The following is a 16,070-nucleotide window of genomic DNA, read 5'->3' as shown; positions in this document are numbered from 1 at the left end:
TGGGACACAGGCAGGGCGGGGAAGGAGGGTGGGGAGACCGGGGCTCCCAGCTGGACTCACTGCAGTTGAGCTCATCGCTGTAGTCGGTGCAGTCGGCCCAGCCATCACAGCGCATCTCCTTCCGGATACACCGCCCCGTGCGGCACGTGAACTGCCCCGGGCACGCTGTGGGCACAAGCAGGCCTGAGGCCCCCAGCACCCACCCACCTCCCTCCACTGGCTCTCGGCTCCCTCCCTCGGGCCAACCTCCCAGCCACAAACACAGAGGAGCAGGGTGGGTGCTGTGGCCCAGGGCAGGGGTTGCCCAGGCCCACCAAGGTGTGACAAAGGGGTTCCTGCACCTGCAGCTAGTGTGGGAAGGGGGCTGGCCACAGACCCCAACCTGAGCTGGCAGGGTCCCTCCCCACCACTGAGGATCGAAGCCCAGGAAGCCCCGGGTGCCCTGCAGAGAGGCCGGCTGGTCGCAGGCCCTGCCCTGCCCTGTGTGCTGGGCCACCTGGGGACCCCGAGGGCCAGGCCCTGCCTGTGACACTCAGCAGGTCCCCGATGCATGCGATGTGTCCTGTCCAAATGCAGTGCGGCATCGCGCTTCCTTCACTCTAAACATTTTCCATATTTCAATGTTTCTGAAATCAGGAGGCATCTGACCACTTTGCAGATGACAAAGTTGTAAGGAGGCCATTGTCACCGCCTCGGCACAGGTACAATTCAGTCACAGGTAAGTGTTTAGATCAAAGGTGTTGGTTTATCTGAGTGTCCTTTTGGCGATGAGCTAGGCCCTTGAATTTTACCTTAAATTTGGATTCCTAAGCATAGTTAAATGTCTTCCCAAGGTTATTCTATGATGCAGGGTTGAAATAAAAACGCATTGTATATGTGGAAGAACCGCTGCTCACACAGCCAACGGTACTTCCTAATGTGTCTCAAAATTACCCTATGAACCTAACGGTGCTAACAGGCCACAGAGGCAAGCACAGATGATCAAAGTCACAGGAAGGTGGGCCTGAGGGACAGATGGCGGGGGAGCTCAGATGAGGGGCGTCTCCAGCCGCGGGTACCTCATGCTGGGACTGTGACCCAGAAGGAAAGGGCACAGTGTGCACCAGCGCTCACAGCCAGCCTGCCTTAATTAATGCATCAAAGGTAGCGTGTTTTCCTTGCAAAGGTACGGCAGGGGTGAGATGCTCTTACATTCTCCAGCATTTTAGAATCAGCAAAGCATGATGCTAACGAGATGCAGGGTAGACAGAACATGCGGGGCAGGCTGTCCTCCTCCCAACAACATTCACTCACGGTCACTGGCGTCGTAGGAGAGGTATTCAGCTAAGAACCCGGTGTCGGTGTAGGACTGATCCGAGTGGAAGCGAACTGTGATCTTGTTGCTGTTGCTGGTGACGACGAACTGGGACCTCTCTCCGCAGTACCTGGAGCGGAGGTGGGGCACAACATGAGGAGGGACAGCTGGGAGCCGGGGGGCTGGTGGGACCCCTCCCCCTGCAGCATGGGCCAGGCAGCCCCCATACCCCCGGGGACTCACTTCTCCCCGTTGATCTCCACATAGTCCTTGGGGCAGGTGCCCGTGGGCACGCCAGGCTCCAGCAGGTAGAAGAATTTGAAGCGCACCTTCACGTGCTGGTTGTTGGGTACCTGAGGGAAGAGAGGCTGCTGAGAATCTGCGGCTTCCCTCCCTCCTCCCTGAACCTGAGGACGTCAAAGGGAGGTGGCCGCATGGACCAGGGAGAGATGGTATGCCTTCCATCAAGACAGGCTGGAAAGTTCTCCCAGCATTTTTTGTTTGTTTGTTTGTTTTTGTTTTTGTTTTTTGAGATGGAGTCTCACTCTGTCGCCCAGGCTGGAGTGCAGTGGCAAGATCTCAGCGCACTGCAACTTCTGCCTCCTGGGTTCAAGCAATTCTCCTGCCTCATCCTCCCGAGCCTCTGGGATTACAGGCACATGCCACAACGCCCAGATAATTTTTTTGTATTTTTAGTAGAGATGGGGTTTCACCATGTTGGTCAGGCTGGTCTCGAACTCCTGACCTCAGGTGATCTGCCTGCCTTGGCCTCCCAAAATGCTGGGATTACAGGCGCCAGCCACTACACCTGGCCTCTTTTCTTTTTTTTTTTTTTTTTTCTGAGACGAAGTCTCGCTCTGTCGCCCAGGCTGGAGTGTAGTGGCAAGATCTCGGCTCACCACAACCTCCGGCTCCCAGGTTAAAGCAATTTTCCTGCCTCAGCCTCCCGAGCAGCTGGGATTACAGGCACGGGCCACCACACCCGGCTAATTGTTGTATTTTTAGTAGAGACAGGGTTTCACCATGTTGCCCAGGCTGGTCTCGAACTCCTGACTTCGTGATCCACTTGCCTGGCCTCCCAAAGCGCTGGGATTACAGGCATAAGCCACCGCGCCCGGCCCTCCTGACATTTTTAAAGAAAGGAAAGGGAGGCAGCTCTGGCTGGGAAGGCGTGAGCGGCACAGACAGGTGACTCTCTTGTCTCACACACCTTCTTTGATTTCTTCCTGATGGCACCTCTGAGACCCAGGCACTGTCACCCTCACTTCACCTAGGGACAAGCTGAGGCCCAGGGAGCTTCAGCAACTGCCCAGGTCGTTCTGTCACCTGACAAGGAGCTAGGATGAGTCTGGGTCTGCCTGACACTGCAGGGGAAGACCTGACCCCCAGACACATGATCTCTTTGGGATTTGTTTATTTGTTTTTGAGACAGGGTCTCACTGTTGCCCAGGCTGGAGTGCAATGGCACTGTCATAGCTCACTGTAGCCTTTAACTCCTGGCTTTAAATGATCCGCCCACCTCAGCCTCCTGAGTAGCTGGGACCACAGGCATGCACCACCATGCCTGGCTAATTTTTGTATTTTTTTTTTTAAAGATGAGGTCTCACTATGTTGTCCAGGCTCATCTTGAATTCCTAGCCTCAAGTGATCCTCCCGTCTTGGTCTCCCAAAGTGCTGGGATTACAGGTGAGAGTCACCACATTTGGCTGCCTCTTTGGGGTTAAAAAAGGATCTCCTCTTCCCTGTCTTCTGTCTTCCTCATTTGCCATCCACCTCTCTCTCTCTCATACACACACACACACACACGCACACACACACACATGCACACACACGTACACATATGCAAACACATGCACACACATGTACACACACACACAGAGAGACATACACATGTGCATATACATGCTCACACGCACACACACACATTCACATACCCCATAGTTCCTACCTCAATGTTCCATGTGCAGTCAATGTTGGGTGGGTAGTGGCCCGGGTAGTAGGGGCTGTTGAATGTCCCCTGGGCTTTACGTAAGTGGCCTCCACACCCTGAGAGGAAAGGTGGGAGAAAGCAAGAGGATCAGGAACCTGCCCGGCCAAGCAGGCAGGCAAGGACTCTGCAGCCTGAGGACGCCTGGATGCTGCACAGCAAGTGCACAGCCAGGAAGGCCGGGTGTCGGGTGCTGAAGCTTCAGGAGGGCTCCTGACCCAGGCGGTCGGCCAGATGCCTTTGGCTCAAGCTTCAGCCTCTGCTGCTGACCTAGGCCAGCTCCCCAGCCACAGGGTCCAGCCTGTGGCCTCCTAAGCTCAGTCACCCCCACTAAGGCCTTCCCCTTCTCCGCGGCCCGCGGGCAGTTCCGCCCTGCCCTGCCCTTCCTTACTGCTCATCTTAGGCAGCTGGAAGAAGGTGGCCTCAAAGCCGGGATGCCGCCGCTCAGTGTTGGTTATCAGCGTGATGAGCAGGACGTTCTGGGAGGAGAGGAAGGTCAGGTTGTAGGAGGGAGGGTAGGCGCCACACAACCTGTGGGGGCAGAGGGTGGGCATTAGGAAGAGCTGGCAGAACCCAAGCTTCTCACACACCCAAACCAGGCTCCCAGGCAGAGGTGCCCAAGGACCCCATCCCTAACTCTGGTCCCATCCACAGAGGGCTAAGAATGGAGTCAAAAAGACCTTCATTCAGGTAAGTCCCTCCCCCACACAATCAGTGATGGAAGGAGTTAGTGATAAACGGTTCACCTTTGTTTAAAAGAGCAACACCCAGCCGGGCACAGTGGCCCACGCCTGGAGGCCGAGGTGGGTGGATCACCTGGGGTCAGGAGATCAAGACCAGCCTGGCCAACATGGTGAAACCCCGTCTCTACTAAAAATACAAAAATTAGCCAGGTGTCGTGGTGCATGCCTGTAATCCCAGCTCCTCGGGAGACTGAGGCAGAAGAATCGCTGGAACCCAGGAGGCAGAGGTTGCAATGAGCCAAGACGGCACCACTGCACTCCAGCCTGGGTGACAGAGCGAGACTCCATCTCGAAAAAAAAAAAAAACAACACCCTAGACATGATACATGCCCACAACAGAGGATTTACTACATAAGCTGTGGGTTCAATCAGAACAATAGCAGTGGTAACAACCAACATTTATCAAGAACATGCCAAGGTCGGGCCTACAATCCCAGAATATTGGGAGGCCGCGAGGCAGGAGAATTCCTTGAGGCCAGGAGTTTCACACCAGCCTGGGTAACAGAGTGACACCTCATCTCCATCATCAAAAAAACTAGCTGGGCATGGTGGCGCTTGCCTGTAGTCCCAGCTACTCAGGGGTGAGGCCAGAGCCTCAGGAGTTCAAGGTTACAGTGAGCTATGATTGTGCCACTGCACTCCAGCCTGGGCAACCAGGAGACTCAAAAAAAAAAAAAAAAAAAAAAAAAAAAAAAAAAAGAGGAACATGCCTGGCATGGTTCTCGGTGCTCTTAAATCTGTTAACTCACAATCTTCATAACAGCTCTGTGGAGTAGATACTGTTATCCCTAGCTCAGAGGTGAGGAAACTGAGACACAGAGATCTTCAGTAACTTGCCCAACATCCCATGGTTAATAAGTGGCAGGCTTAGAATTTAAACTCAGGCATTGAAGCTCCAGAGTCCACACTGCTCACAACCATACCATCCTGATTGTGTCCCCTCCTTCTAAACACTGTAACTTTATAAAAACCCTGAGAGACAGGGTGACTGATTTGGAAAGATCATCATAATACACTTCATTTGTTAAAGCCGGTAATGAAACTGCATGCATGGGATAATCCTATTTCTTAACACACACACAGCAAAACAGGCAACATCAAAATTTTGGGGGATAATGGACATCAAAAATTTGGCCAGGTGCTGTGGCTCATGCCTGTAATCCCAGCACTTTGGGAGGCCAAGGCAGGCGGATCACCTGAGGTCAGGGGTTCGAGACCAGCCTGACCAACATGGTGAAACCCCATCTCTACTGAAAATACAAAAAAAAATTAGCTGAGCATGGTGGTGCATGCCTGTAATCCCAGCTACTCGGGAGGATGAGGCAGGAGAATTGCTTGAACCCGGGAGGCGGAGGTTGCGGTGAGCGGAGATCTTGCCACTGCACTCCAGCCTGGGCGACAGAGCGAGACTCCGTCTCAAAGAAAAAGAATTAACAGTGGTTGTTTCTAGGCAGTAAGATGACGAGTGACTTTAGTCTTCCTTTTGCTTGTCAATTTCTTTTTCCCACTGGGACCACGTACTTCTTTGTTGTGCAATTAATAAATTAGAGAGATGGAAAAGAAGTCCTGGTTGCAAAGCTGTGGCAGCAGATGGTTCTAGATTATTCTTGGCCTGAATTTTAGCCCATTATTAATCATTAAATGTCCGCCCAGCTCATTTCCATAGTCAGCCACAGAAGGCTCTAGCCCAGCGAGTGCGGGAGAGGCGGCTCACCCACCACGCACAGCACCTCTGTGCAGTACGCTCTACCCTGACGTGGGGTATCCCACAGGTGCATTAACCACGCCTTTCCGTTTTCTGTAATGCGGGTGCTTTGACATCTGGGGCCCTGCTGACTGTGGAGGGCTGGCCAATGCTTAGAGATAGGAAAGGACTCACCTGCAAGCAAACCTTCCCTATACAAACCCACCCATGGAGGGCCCAGCCCCACCTCCTCCAAAAGGATCTCACACTCAGGGCCACTATTCTTTGCCCTAACCACCCCAGACCCAAGTATCAGAGAACTAGGGACAGCTCCTATGCCCCAGAGCCTACTAAAATTATTCAAACAAGTCAATTCTAAACCTCTCACCCTGATTTGTGTTGCCTTTTCTGTGTAAACTACATAAAGGCTCTTTTTGTTGTTGTTGTTGTTTTGAGACAGAGCCTTGCTCTGTTGCCCAGGCTGGAGTGTAGTGGTGCGATCTTGGCTTACTGCAACCTCTGCCTCCCAGGTTCAAGTGATTCTCCTGCCTTGGCCTCCCGAGTAGCTGGGATTACAGGTGCCCACCACCACACCCAGTTGATTTTTGTATTTTTAGTAGAGACCACACCCAGCTGATTTTTGTATTTTTAGTAGAGACCACACCCAGCTGATTTTTGTATTTTTAGTAGAGATAGGGTTTCATCAGGTTGGCCAGGATGGTCTCAAACTCCTGATCTCAAGTGATCCAGCCGCCTTGGCCTCCCAAAGTGCTGGGCTTACAGGCATGAGCCACCATGCCCGGTCCATAATAAAGGCTCTTGCTTACATTTTCCCCTCATTCCTGTTACCCCTTGACCAACCTAGTGCTTCCTCGTGTAGCCTGAGACAGGGTCTTGCTCTGTTGCCCGGGCTGGAGTGCAGTGTTGCAATCACAGCTCACTGCAGCCTTGACCTCCTGAGTTGGAGATCCTCCTGCATCAGCCTCCTGAGTAGGCATGCACCACCACACCCAGCTAAGCTTTTTATTTTTTATAGAGGCAGAGTCTTGTTGCCCACGCTAGTCTCAAACTCCTGGCCTCAAGAGATCCTCCTGCCTCAGCCTCCCAAAGTGCTGAGATTATAGGCATGAGCTACCATGCCCGCCAACAAAATTGTCTTTTCAAGGGCAGTCATCTCCTGATCTGTTGGCCTTCATATACCTGAATAACAAAGCCTACATTTTACAACTGTGGGCAGAGCCTTCTCTCTGGCAGTTTAGGGGGGCACGCCCTGCACAGGCTGGATTTGGTATCTGGGGACCACAGAGCCTTCCTCTGCCTTGCCAAAATCGCCTCCCAGACTCGACTGGAGCTCCAGCTGAGGATCACACCACACGTGCCCTTTGCTGCCTGGACGTTTGGCGGTGGCCTGTGGCCAAGAGTGGTAAACTGTATCCCAGGCCTGTGCTGCAATCCGTTGAAGAAGCTGGCCCCCTATGGTGCAGCTGCCAAGCTCCCACAGCCCCACCCGCCCCCCAGGGTACTCACTGCACCAGGGCGTGGGGCTCCATGGGGCTCAGGGTGTTGTACACCGTCACCAGGTCGCTGCCGCGCTCATCACAGGACGCAAGGTCAAAGCTGCGGAAGGTGAGGCTCAGCACTGAGTCGGCATCCCCCCGCAGGGCCCACTGGCAGCGGGCGTGAGCGGGGTAGGGGCTGTCAGGGAATCCGGGCGTGGTGAAGCGCATCACCTCCAAACCGCGGGCGTGCAGGGCAAAGCTGCAGCTGTCTGCGCAGGAGACAAGAAGAAGGGCGTGTGTGGGGGCAGGACGGGGCAGAGCTGAGGGAGGAACCTGAGACCCCGTGGGCCTGGCCCCTTTGAGATGCCCCAGGCTGCCCTGGGCCTCGAGAAATCAGGAAAGGGGCTTCTCAGAAGGGCCTGGAAAGATCATCGTAGTATACTTCATTCAGAGGGACATGCACTGGGGACCCCACTGGCTTAAGGGCATCTGGCCACATCTCCCCTCTTCCCCACCCAGAGGAGGAGGTGGGCACGGTACTTACTGTCCTGGGTCCTCTGTACAGTTTTGGGGTCAGTGGCTGAAGAATAAGAAGGAGAATAAAGAATTTCCTGATACAATGCATTTCCTTATTCCTGCTTCCTTATTATCTAAAGGGAGGTGCCCGGCCAGCACGTAATCTTCTCTCTGGTGCACTGGGCCCTGGGAGTGCCTGTCCCCTGCAATGGTCCAGGGCCCAGCCCCACTCCAGGGAAGGCTGGCCAGTCCCATGCCCACCCCGACCCTCGGACTCACGGAAAGCCACCACTGAGGTGACCACAAAGGACTTCAGGGAGCGTGCCCGCGGGGGCAGCATGACTACGCGTTCCTCGGCCATGACGCGCTCGGCCTCCTCCACCAGGTGCTGTGGGATACTGAACTCAGACCAGTAGTAGGCGATGACGCTGCCCTCGCTGGGGAGAGAGCAGGGGGGGGCCTGAGGCGGAGCTCTGGGCCCCATTTCCCCCACGTGCGCCTAGAGCGACTCCAGGGCACGTGGGCCACTCAGGCCACCCGCAGGGGCCCACCTGGGCCCTCCATCTGCAGAGGCCCTGCCCCAGCTCCTCTTTTGTGTCACCCCTCTTCCCACCCCGAAGCAAGAGGACTTGCCCCTTTGCCCGCTGCTCTCAGTCTCACCCCCACCAGACCAATTCTGGAGGCCGCTCAGGGGTAGGAATGAGGCGGGGGGAACCCACTGGAATTTGCCCACAAGCGAGGACACCCCAAGTGTCGCCTTCCTGAGCCTGTTTTCTGACCTGAGAAAGGAACTGGGAATGCCACCTGCCACACAGCATTCCCCAGGGTTCAAACGAACTAGTAAAATAAAATGCAGTTTGAGAAGAAAGTCTATTTTTTTACAAAAGTATGCGTGAAAAACTGTACAAGCACAGAAAATATGGGGACTCATTGAAGCCTGCCTGAGCACCCCGACTCCCCCAAACCCAAATGTGGAAAAACAACAAAGAGTCACAGCCATTCCTGGCATCATGCCAAGCACCTCACAAGCCTTTGGGCAGCTCATCACAGCAACAGCTGCAGTCACCTTTGCCATGGGGGCAGAAGAGTCAGGCTGCCAAGTAACGCACAGGAGGACACGGCGAGGACCCTCCTTGGTTCTCCAGGCCAGGACCTCCAGCACCATCTCCCGCTTTCTGCCCCACACTCCCAGCCAGTCTGGGATGCAACCCACTGAGCCTTCTGTCTGCACCCACCTGAAGGCTGTCACGGCCGACTCCTTGTGGTAGGGGCCCAGGAACGGGACTCCGCTGTACAGCAGCTTCAGCTGAGGAAGGGCAGAGACTCAAGGCGGGCCCCACACAGCGATGACACTGCCCTAAGCCCGGGCTGCCCCCTCCCCTCTGGGGCCCGGGCCCGTCCCACATCACCCCCATCCCAGGGCCCTGGGAGCACAGGCGAGGTACGTCCCTGCTGCCCAGCAGGTGGGACACCAGGGCACACAGCCAGGCAGGGCTCTGGGCAGGCTGCACTCACCGCGTCCTTCACCTTGCTGGCCAGGCTTACAAACTCAGTGGAGTTGGAGTTCTCGTAGGCATCCACAAAATTCTCATTTGTGATCCTCAGGTAGCCATTGAAGATCTTCTGGACACGCACGTCCCGGTCTGTGTGAGACCAGAAGGCACTCGGTCAGGGGAGGTGGTACCACCCCCGCCTGTCCCTCGCCATCCACAACGGGGAATGAATGGCGGGAGGGAGCCATGGGCCAGCCCTGACTGCTTCCCATCACCCCCATCAGGGTTCCAGAGAGGCCAAGAGACCCTCGTGTCCTCAGTAGGCGGCCCTGGGTCCGTCCACTGAGGGAGGAGGGACAGCCACCCCTCCTCGTCCTCCCTGGAGCCAGCCCCCACTTTACTCACACTGCAAATGCCACACCAGGGAGCCGATCCCCAGTGAGACCAAGAGGAGGCCAATCAGCACGGCTGCCAGCACCACCCAGCGCCCCGGGCCATGCTTTTCCACCTTCTCGACGTTGTTGACCGGCAGGAACTCCACGCCTTCCTCCAAGCCATTCACTTTCTGCCGGGAGAGAGTTGCCACCACTCAGACCCTCTCACCCGTCTCCCCCTGCGCCCTGCTGGGGAAGATGTTCACATTTTGTGAGGTCCGGCTTGGAGAAGCAAGCAGGGGCTTGGGTGAGAAGAAGGGGGCTTCCCCCAGAGGCATGGGGACCACTGCCCAGAGTGCAGACTCTGAGACATGAACCCTGGGCATGCTCTGGGAGGAACATGAGGTCGGCCTTCCGGACCACGCATCTCAGGGTCTGGACAGCACCAGGCGATCATTGCTTATGAATTGTTCATTTAAATTAAAACGCAATGAAGGGCTGTCTTAACCCGGTCTTCGAGGTCTTCCCTTCAGTGAATCATCTTTGACATAGGTGGGTGTCCCGGAGCGGGGCCCCAGGCCAGGACCATGACTGGCAACTATGGTGCCCCTGTGCAGACTTCTACAAGCAGGCTCTGCTCCCTGGGACACAGCCCCTACCAGATTCAGTCCCCCTATCACCTGGCCCAGGAGCCTGTGGCCAGCACTCAACTGCACACCCTACCCAGTGGCCTTAAGCAGCCAAAAGTAAAAAGGTGGTGCCGTCGTGGAAAAAAACTGCTCTGTGTTTAACCTTGGGAACCCCAGTCCAGGACCAGAAAGCACAGTGAGAGGCCCACTGTGGGAATCCACACCCATGCGCAGCCCCAAGAGAAGGAAAAGCAAACAAACCAAATGCCCAACAAACAGGATGGCGACTTCCCTGGGTTCCTCCCTGCCAAGGGTATCCATGAGGAGGGGCCAGAATACGAAGGGGCAGGTGGGGTGTCTGCTGCCCACAGTGACGGACTGGCAAAGGTTTCTGCCCATAACACATGCCATCTACCCGCCCTGAATCCTGGGGACGCACCATGGCCCGGCGCTGTGGACTTTCGGTTTAACTACCTCATACCCACTCAATACGGCTCACAACAAAAGCAACAGCCCATCCCAAACCCACATGTGTTGGCCCTTTTAACGGTTTCCTGATGTCATTCTTCTGGTGGTGATCTCATAATTCGACAGTGTAAATTTAAGCTGACATGTCTTGGTTTGTGACATTTACCCACTATCAACTCACTGCATGAAAGATTCTCCTCACTCCTGCCTTACTGGGATACTTAAAACTCCAATTTTGGTTTCCTAATTGGCTATATTTGTGACTTGATCTAATATCACACACAGAAACACATCCCAGGCAGCCACTTAAAATGTCTTCAAGCTGCTTGTTCTGGAGTCGTCTCTATATTTCTAAATAATATGGCAACACCATAATCTCTTGACTCATCCATCTAGAAATCGGTTGACTTTCTATTATGACAATGTGGATTTTAGTGTCCTTCCGCCCTTTCTCTCCCAAGCCTCCCAACAGTTACAAGCCCAAAGTTGAAAAAAAAATCATATCCATACTCTAGGTTTTCATTATTAGCCTGTGAAAATATTGTTCACTATTATGTTTCCTTTCTTTGTACAATTTCTTTGTTTTTCCTGCTGTGAATTTTCACTTACTGGGGTTACTTTTTAATTTGTACCCAAATCTTTACATACAGTCTAAGAGCTCTGCAGTACTCTTCTCAATCTTCTACATATAAAATCTGTTAAATAACTTATTTCATATTCTTCCTGAGGGCCACACTTCTGGAGCCCCCTGTCCTTTCTCATAGCAGTTGTCCAGAACTTCCTTCACCATCACCCTGAGGATTTTTCTTAATCTTCTTCTGCATTAAAACCCTTATTTCCTGGATTCCATGTCTTCATCTTTCTTGGTTTACACTTCATTTTGGTGGAACATATACTTTTTTAAAAATTTTTTCTAGCTATAAAGACGCAGAAGAGACGAACATTTACTTTCTGAGAAGAATGTTTTTTGATACTTTGCATGTTTCTGAAAATACCTTAATTCTACACTCACATTTATGGAAGTTTGGCTGGGTATAGAACTACAGGTTTAAAATAATTTTCACTTAGAATTTTGAGGGCTCAGGCTGGACGCAGTGGCTCACGCCTGTAATCCCAGCACTTTGGGAGGCCGAGGCACGTGGATCATCTGATGTCGGCAGTTCGAGACCAGCCTGGCCAACGTGGTGAAACCCCGTCTCTGCTAACAACACAAAAATTAGCTGGGTGTGGTGGCCCGTGCATATAATCCCAACTACTCAGGAGGCTGAGGCAGGAGAATCACTTGAACCCAGGAGGCAGAGGTTGCAGTGAGCTGAGATTGCACCACTGTACTCCAGCCTGGGTGGCAGACTGAAACTGTCTCAAAAAAAAAAAGAAAAGAAAAGAAAAGAATTCTGATGGCTCTATTGTTTTTTAGCTTCTAATTTGTTTTTGAGAAATATGATAATATTATAAACTCATTATCTTTTACTTATGACTTCGCTGTCTTCCTTTGAAAGCCTTGAGGATGTGCTTTGAATTGGGTGTTTTTGTTTCCTTGAGACAGGGTCTTGCTGTGTTGCCTAGGCTGGAGTGCAGTGGTCTAATCATAGCTCACTGTAACCTTGAACTCCGGAGCTCAGGCAATCCTCCCACCTCAGCCTCCTGAGTAGGTAGGACTATAGCTGTACACCACCATGTCCAGTTAATTTTTTAATAATTTTTTGTAGAGGCAAGGTCTTGCTATGTTGCCCAGGCTGGTCTCGAACTCCTGGCCTCAAGCTATCCTTTCAACTCAGCCTCCCAAAGTGATTTTCCTGTCTTATTTTTTAGATTATGTCTCCTTTTCATCTTCCCTGGTCTACCTTTCTTTAATCCTTATTATATTTATCCTCTATTTATCCTTTCTCTGTATTATCCATCTCATTATTTTTAACCTTTCAATTGAGTTTTTCATTCTTGGTATCAAAATTTTAATTTCTAAGAGCTTTCTTGTTCTTTGAATTTTCCTCTTTTATGGCATCTTGTATTTGCTTCATGAATGCAAAACCTTCTCATCTTTATATTTCCATTGAGTATCTTTTCCCTGTTTTTGACTTTCTCTTCCATGTTGAAGACTTTCTTCAAATGCTGGGGGATCCTGGGTGGTTATTTTTATTTAGAAACAAGCTCCTGAAGGCTGTTTGGAAGCTCTGTGTGCATGCCATGCCACAACTGGCTTCACTGGGGGGGGACACAAGTAAGTGGCGAAACAGATTTTTTTCTGGGCATTCCCAACTGTTAGACTATATACATCTTCCTGTGGATGGTTCCATTGCTCCAGAGAATAATTTTCTAATCTCCTGGCTGGAGTGATTCAAACCCAGCCACTAGCATTCAGGAACATGTAGAAGAGACTCTTTCCCCTTCTTTTCACCTCTCACGACAGCTTTCCTCTGTACCTGGGGTCCTCAAGCCCAGATATTGTTTGATTCGATCTCTCCCGACTATTTTTCCCATCCACTGTGGGAGTCTGCTGGGGTCTTTGTCTTTTGGCTTGGGGCCGAGGTGGAGATTTGGGGATTTCCAACAATGTCCTTTCTTGTCTCACCTCTGTCTTCTAGAATACTTGAGCCCAATCTTTTCTGAGCCTGGCAGAGAAGAGACCATTACCAAAGAAATACTGGAAGGATATTTCCAAGAGCTGAAGAGAGTCCTAAATCTTCCAATTCAAAGGGCTCAGTGAATGGTGAGAAAGACAAATGAAGCAGCACATATAGCCAAACAGACTGTATTGTGATGACATTTTGGAACATCACGGATAAGAATGGATCCTCTACGCCTCTAGCTGTCGTCTTTTCTCTCCTGTATTTTGCGTTTCTTCAGCGTTTGGTTCTATTTTGGGAATTTCTTTGACTTGCTCTTGCAAACCTTCCATTAAATTTAAAAAATAGCTTCATTGAGGTATTATTGCATAAAATAAAGTGTATATATTTAAGTGTACAATTTTGGGCATCCATATGCACCCATGAAACCATCCACAGCTAAGATGATGCCCATGTCCATGGCCTTCAAAGTCTCCTCCTGGCCCCTCCCACATGTTCCTCCCTGAATCCATTTCCTGTCCCCAAGAAACCACGCATCTGCTTCAGGCTGCTTTTCCCAGAGCTTTATGTAAATAGAATTCTGCAGTATGCACTCTTCCATCTGGCTACTTTCACTCCGCACGATTCCTCTGAGACTCACCCAGGTTCCTGTGTGCACAGCAGTGCATGCCTTTCGGTTGTTGCTGCATTTATCCCATCGTTTGCGTACACAAGCATGTGTTTACCTGTTCACCTATTGATGGACATTTGGGGTGTCTCCAATCTGAGGTCATTACAAATAGAGCTGCGAGAAACACTCCCGTAGCTGTCTTTGTACTGGCGTATCAGCAATGAACAACTGGAAACTAAAACTAAAAGACACCTTTTACAATAGCTTCAAAAATATGAAATACTTAGAGGTAAATCTGACAAAAAATGCACAAAACCTGTACACTGAAAGATGCAAAATACTGCTGGGAGAAATTCTAAAAGACCTAAATTAGTTAAGCAATATATGCTGTTCATGGATTAGAAGACTCAATATTAAAATGTCTATTCTCAAATTTAGCTATAGATGCAATACAATCTTTTTCTTAAGATACAGGGTCTTGCTATGTTACCCAGGCTGGTCTTGAACTCCTGGCTTTAGCAATCCTCCTGCCTCAGCCTCCTGAGTAGCTGGGACTACAGGGTGCACCACTGTACCCAGCTGCAACTAGATATTTTTATATTATCTTTGGAACTTCCCTTTTGACTTTCTTTCAGGCTAGGTTTTCTTTAGACATCTGGTGGCTTCTGGTAGTCTAACCATACTTAAGAATGAGAAAACAGAGATTTCAGCTAGACTCTGAACAGACTGTGTATGTGTATATAAGTATAAGAAATGTAGCTGGGAACAGTGGCTCCCGCCTGTAATCCCAGCACTTTGGGAGGCTGAGGCAGGCGGATCATTTGAGGTCAGGAGTTTGAGACCAGCCTGACCAACATGGTGAAACCCCTGTCTCTACTAAAAATACAAAACAATTAGGCAGGCGTGGTGGTGCATGCCTGTAGTCCCAGTCACTCAGGAGGCTGAGGCAGGAGAATGGCTTGAACCCGGGAGGCGGAGGTTGTAGTGAGCTGAGATCATGCCATTGCCCTACAGCCTGGGCAAGAGAGTGAGACTCTGTCTCAAAAAAAAAAAAAGAAACGTAGGCCGGGCGTGGTGGCTCACGCCTCTAATCCCAGCACTTTGGGAGGACGAGGCAGGTAGATCACCTGAGGTCAGGAGTTTGAGACCAGCCTGGCCAACATGGTGAAACCCCATCTCTACTAAAAATACAAAAAAATTAGCCAGGCGTGGTGGTGGACGCCTGTAATCCCAGCTACTCAGGGGGCTGAGGCATGACAATCGCTTGAATCCGGGAGGCAGAGGTTGCAGTGAGCCAAAATCGTGCCATTATACTCCAGCCTGGGCAACAAGAGCGAAACTCCATCTCAAAAAAAGAAAAAAAAAAAAGTAACAAAAGTGGCCGGGCGTGGTGGCTCGTGCTTGCAATCCCAGCACTTTTGGAGGCCAAGGCAAGCGGATCACCTGAGGTCAGGAGTTTGAGACCAGCCTGGTCAACATGAGGAAACCCCATCTCTACTAAAAATACAAAAAAATTAGCTGGGTGTGGTGGTGGACGCCTGTTATCCCAGCTACTCGGGAGGCTGAAGTACAAGAGTCTCTTGCATCCGGGAGGCGGAGATCGCAGTGAGCCGAGATCACACCACTGCACTCCAGCCTGGGCAACTGAGTGAGAAAAAAAAAAAAAAGAAAGAAAAAAAAAGAAATTTAACAAAAGGGCCAGGCATGGTGGCTCACATCTGCACTGTGAAAGGCCAAGCTGGGCAGATAACTTGAGCCCAGGAGTTCGAGACCAGCGTGGCCAAAATGGCTAAACCCCATCTCCTCAAAAACACAAAAAAAACTAGCCAGGCATGGCAGCATGCACCTGTAGTCCTGGCTACTCAGGAGGCTGAGGCAGGAGGATGATCTGAGCCCAGGGAGGCTGAGGCTACAGTGAGCCATACTACTACCTTCCAGCCTGGGCAAGACAGCAAGACCAAGGAAAGAAGAAGAAAGAAAAGAAAGAAAAGAAAGAAAGAAAGAAAGAAAGGAGGAAAGGAGGAAAGGAGGAAAGGAGGAAAGGAGGAAAGGAGGAAAGAAAGNAGGAAAGGAGGAAAGGAGGAAAGGAGGAAAGGAGGAAAGGAGGAAAGAAAGAAAGAAAGAAAGAAAGAAAGAAAGAAAGAAAGAAAGAAAGAAAGAAAGAAAGAAAGAAGGAAAGAAGGAAAGAAAGAAAGAAAGAAAGGAGGGA

General features: G+C 51.2%; 1 protein-coding gene across 1 annotated transcript in view; it reads right to left on the bottom strand.

Moving 5' to 3' along the window:
- Window positions 1-16,070, bottom strand: part of ST14 (suppression of tumorigenicity 14) — a 52,092-nt gene that overhangs the window by 12,840 nt on the left and 23,182 nt on the right. Inside the window, exons 2-12 of the mRNA XM_025358238.1 lie at window positions 9,622-9,781; window positions 9,239-9,366; window positions 8,959-9,029; window positions 8,003-8,160; window positions 7,752-7,787; window positions 7,236-7,476; window positions 3,673-3,812; window positions 3,243-3,340; window positions 1,538-1,647; window positions 1,294-1,424; window positions 61-165 (exon numbers count right to left, since the gene is read on the bottom strand). Of these exons, the coding sequence (XP_025214023.1) occupies window positions 61-165; window positions 1,294-1,424; window positions 1,538-1,647; window positions 3,243-3,340; window positions 3,673-3,812; window positions 7,236-7,476; window positions 7,752-7,787; window positions 8,003-8,160; window positions 8,959-9,029; window positions 9,239-9,366; window positions 9,622-9,781 (1,378 nt within the window). The remainder of the gene's footprint in view (window positions 1-60; window positions 166-1,293; window positions 1,425-1,537; window positions 1,648-3,242; window positions 3,341-3,672; window positions 3,813-7,235; window positions 7,477-7,751; window positions 7,788-8,002; window positions 8,161-8,958; window positions 9,030-9,238; window positions 9,367-9,621; window positions 9,782-16,070) is intronic.

Source organism: Theropithecus gelada, chromosome 14 (genome assembly GCF_003255815.1).
Source record: "Theropithecus gelada isolate Dixy chromosome 14, Tgel_1.0, whole genome shotgun sequence".
Taxonomy (NCBI): domain Eukaryota; kingdom Metazoa; phylum Chordata; class Mammalia; order Primates; family Cercopithecidae; genus Theropithecus; species Theropithecus gelada.
This window is presented reverse-complemented; position numbering and strand designations above follow the sequence as displayed.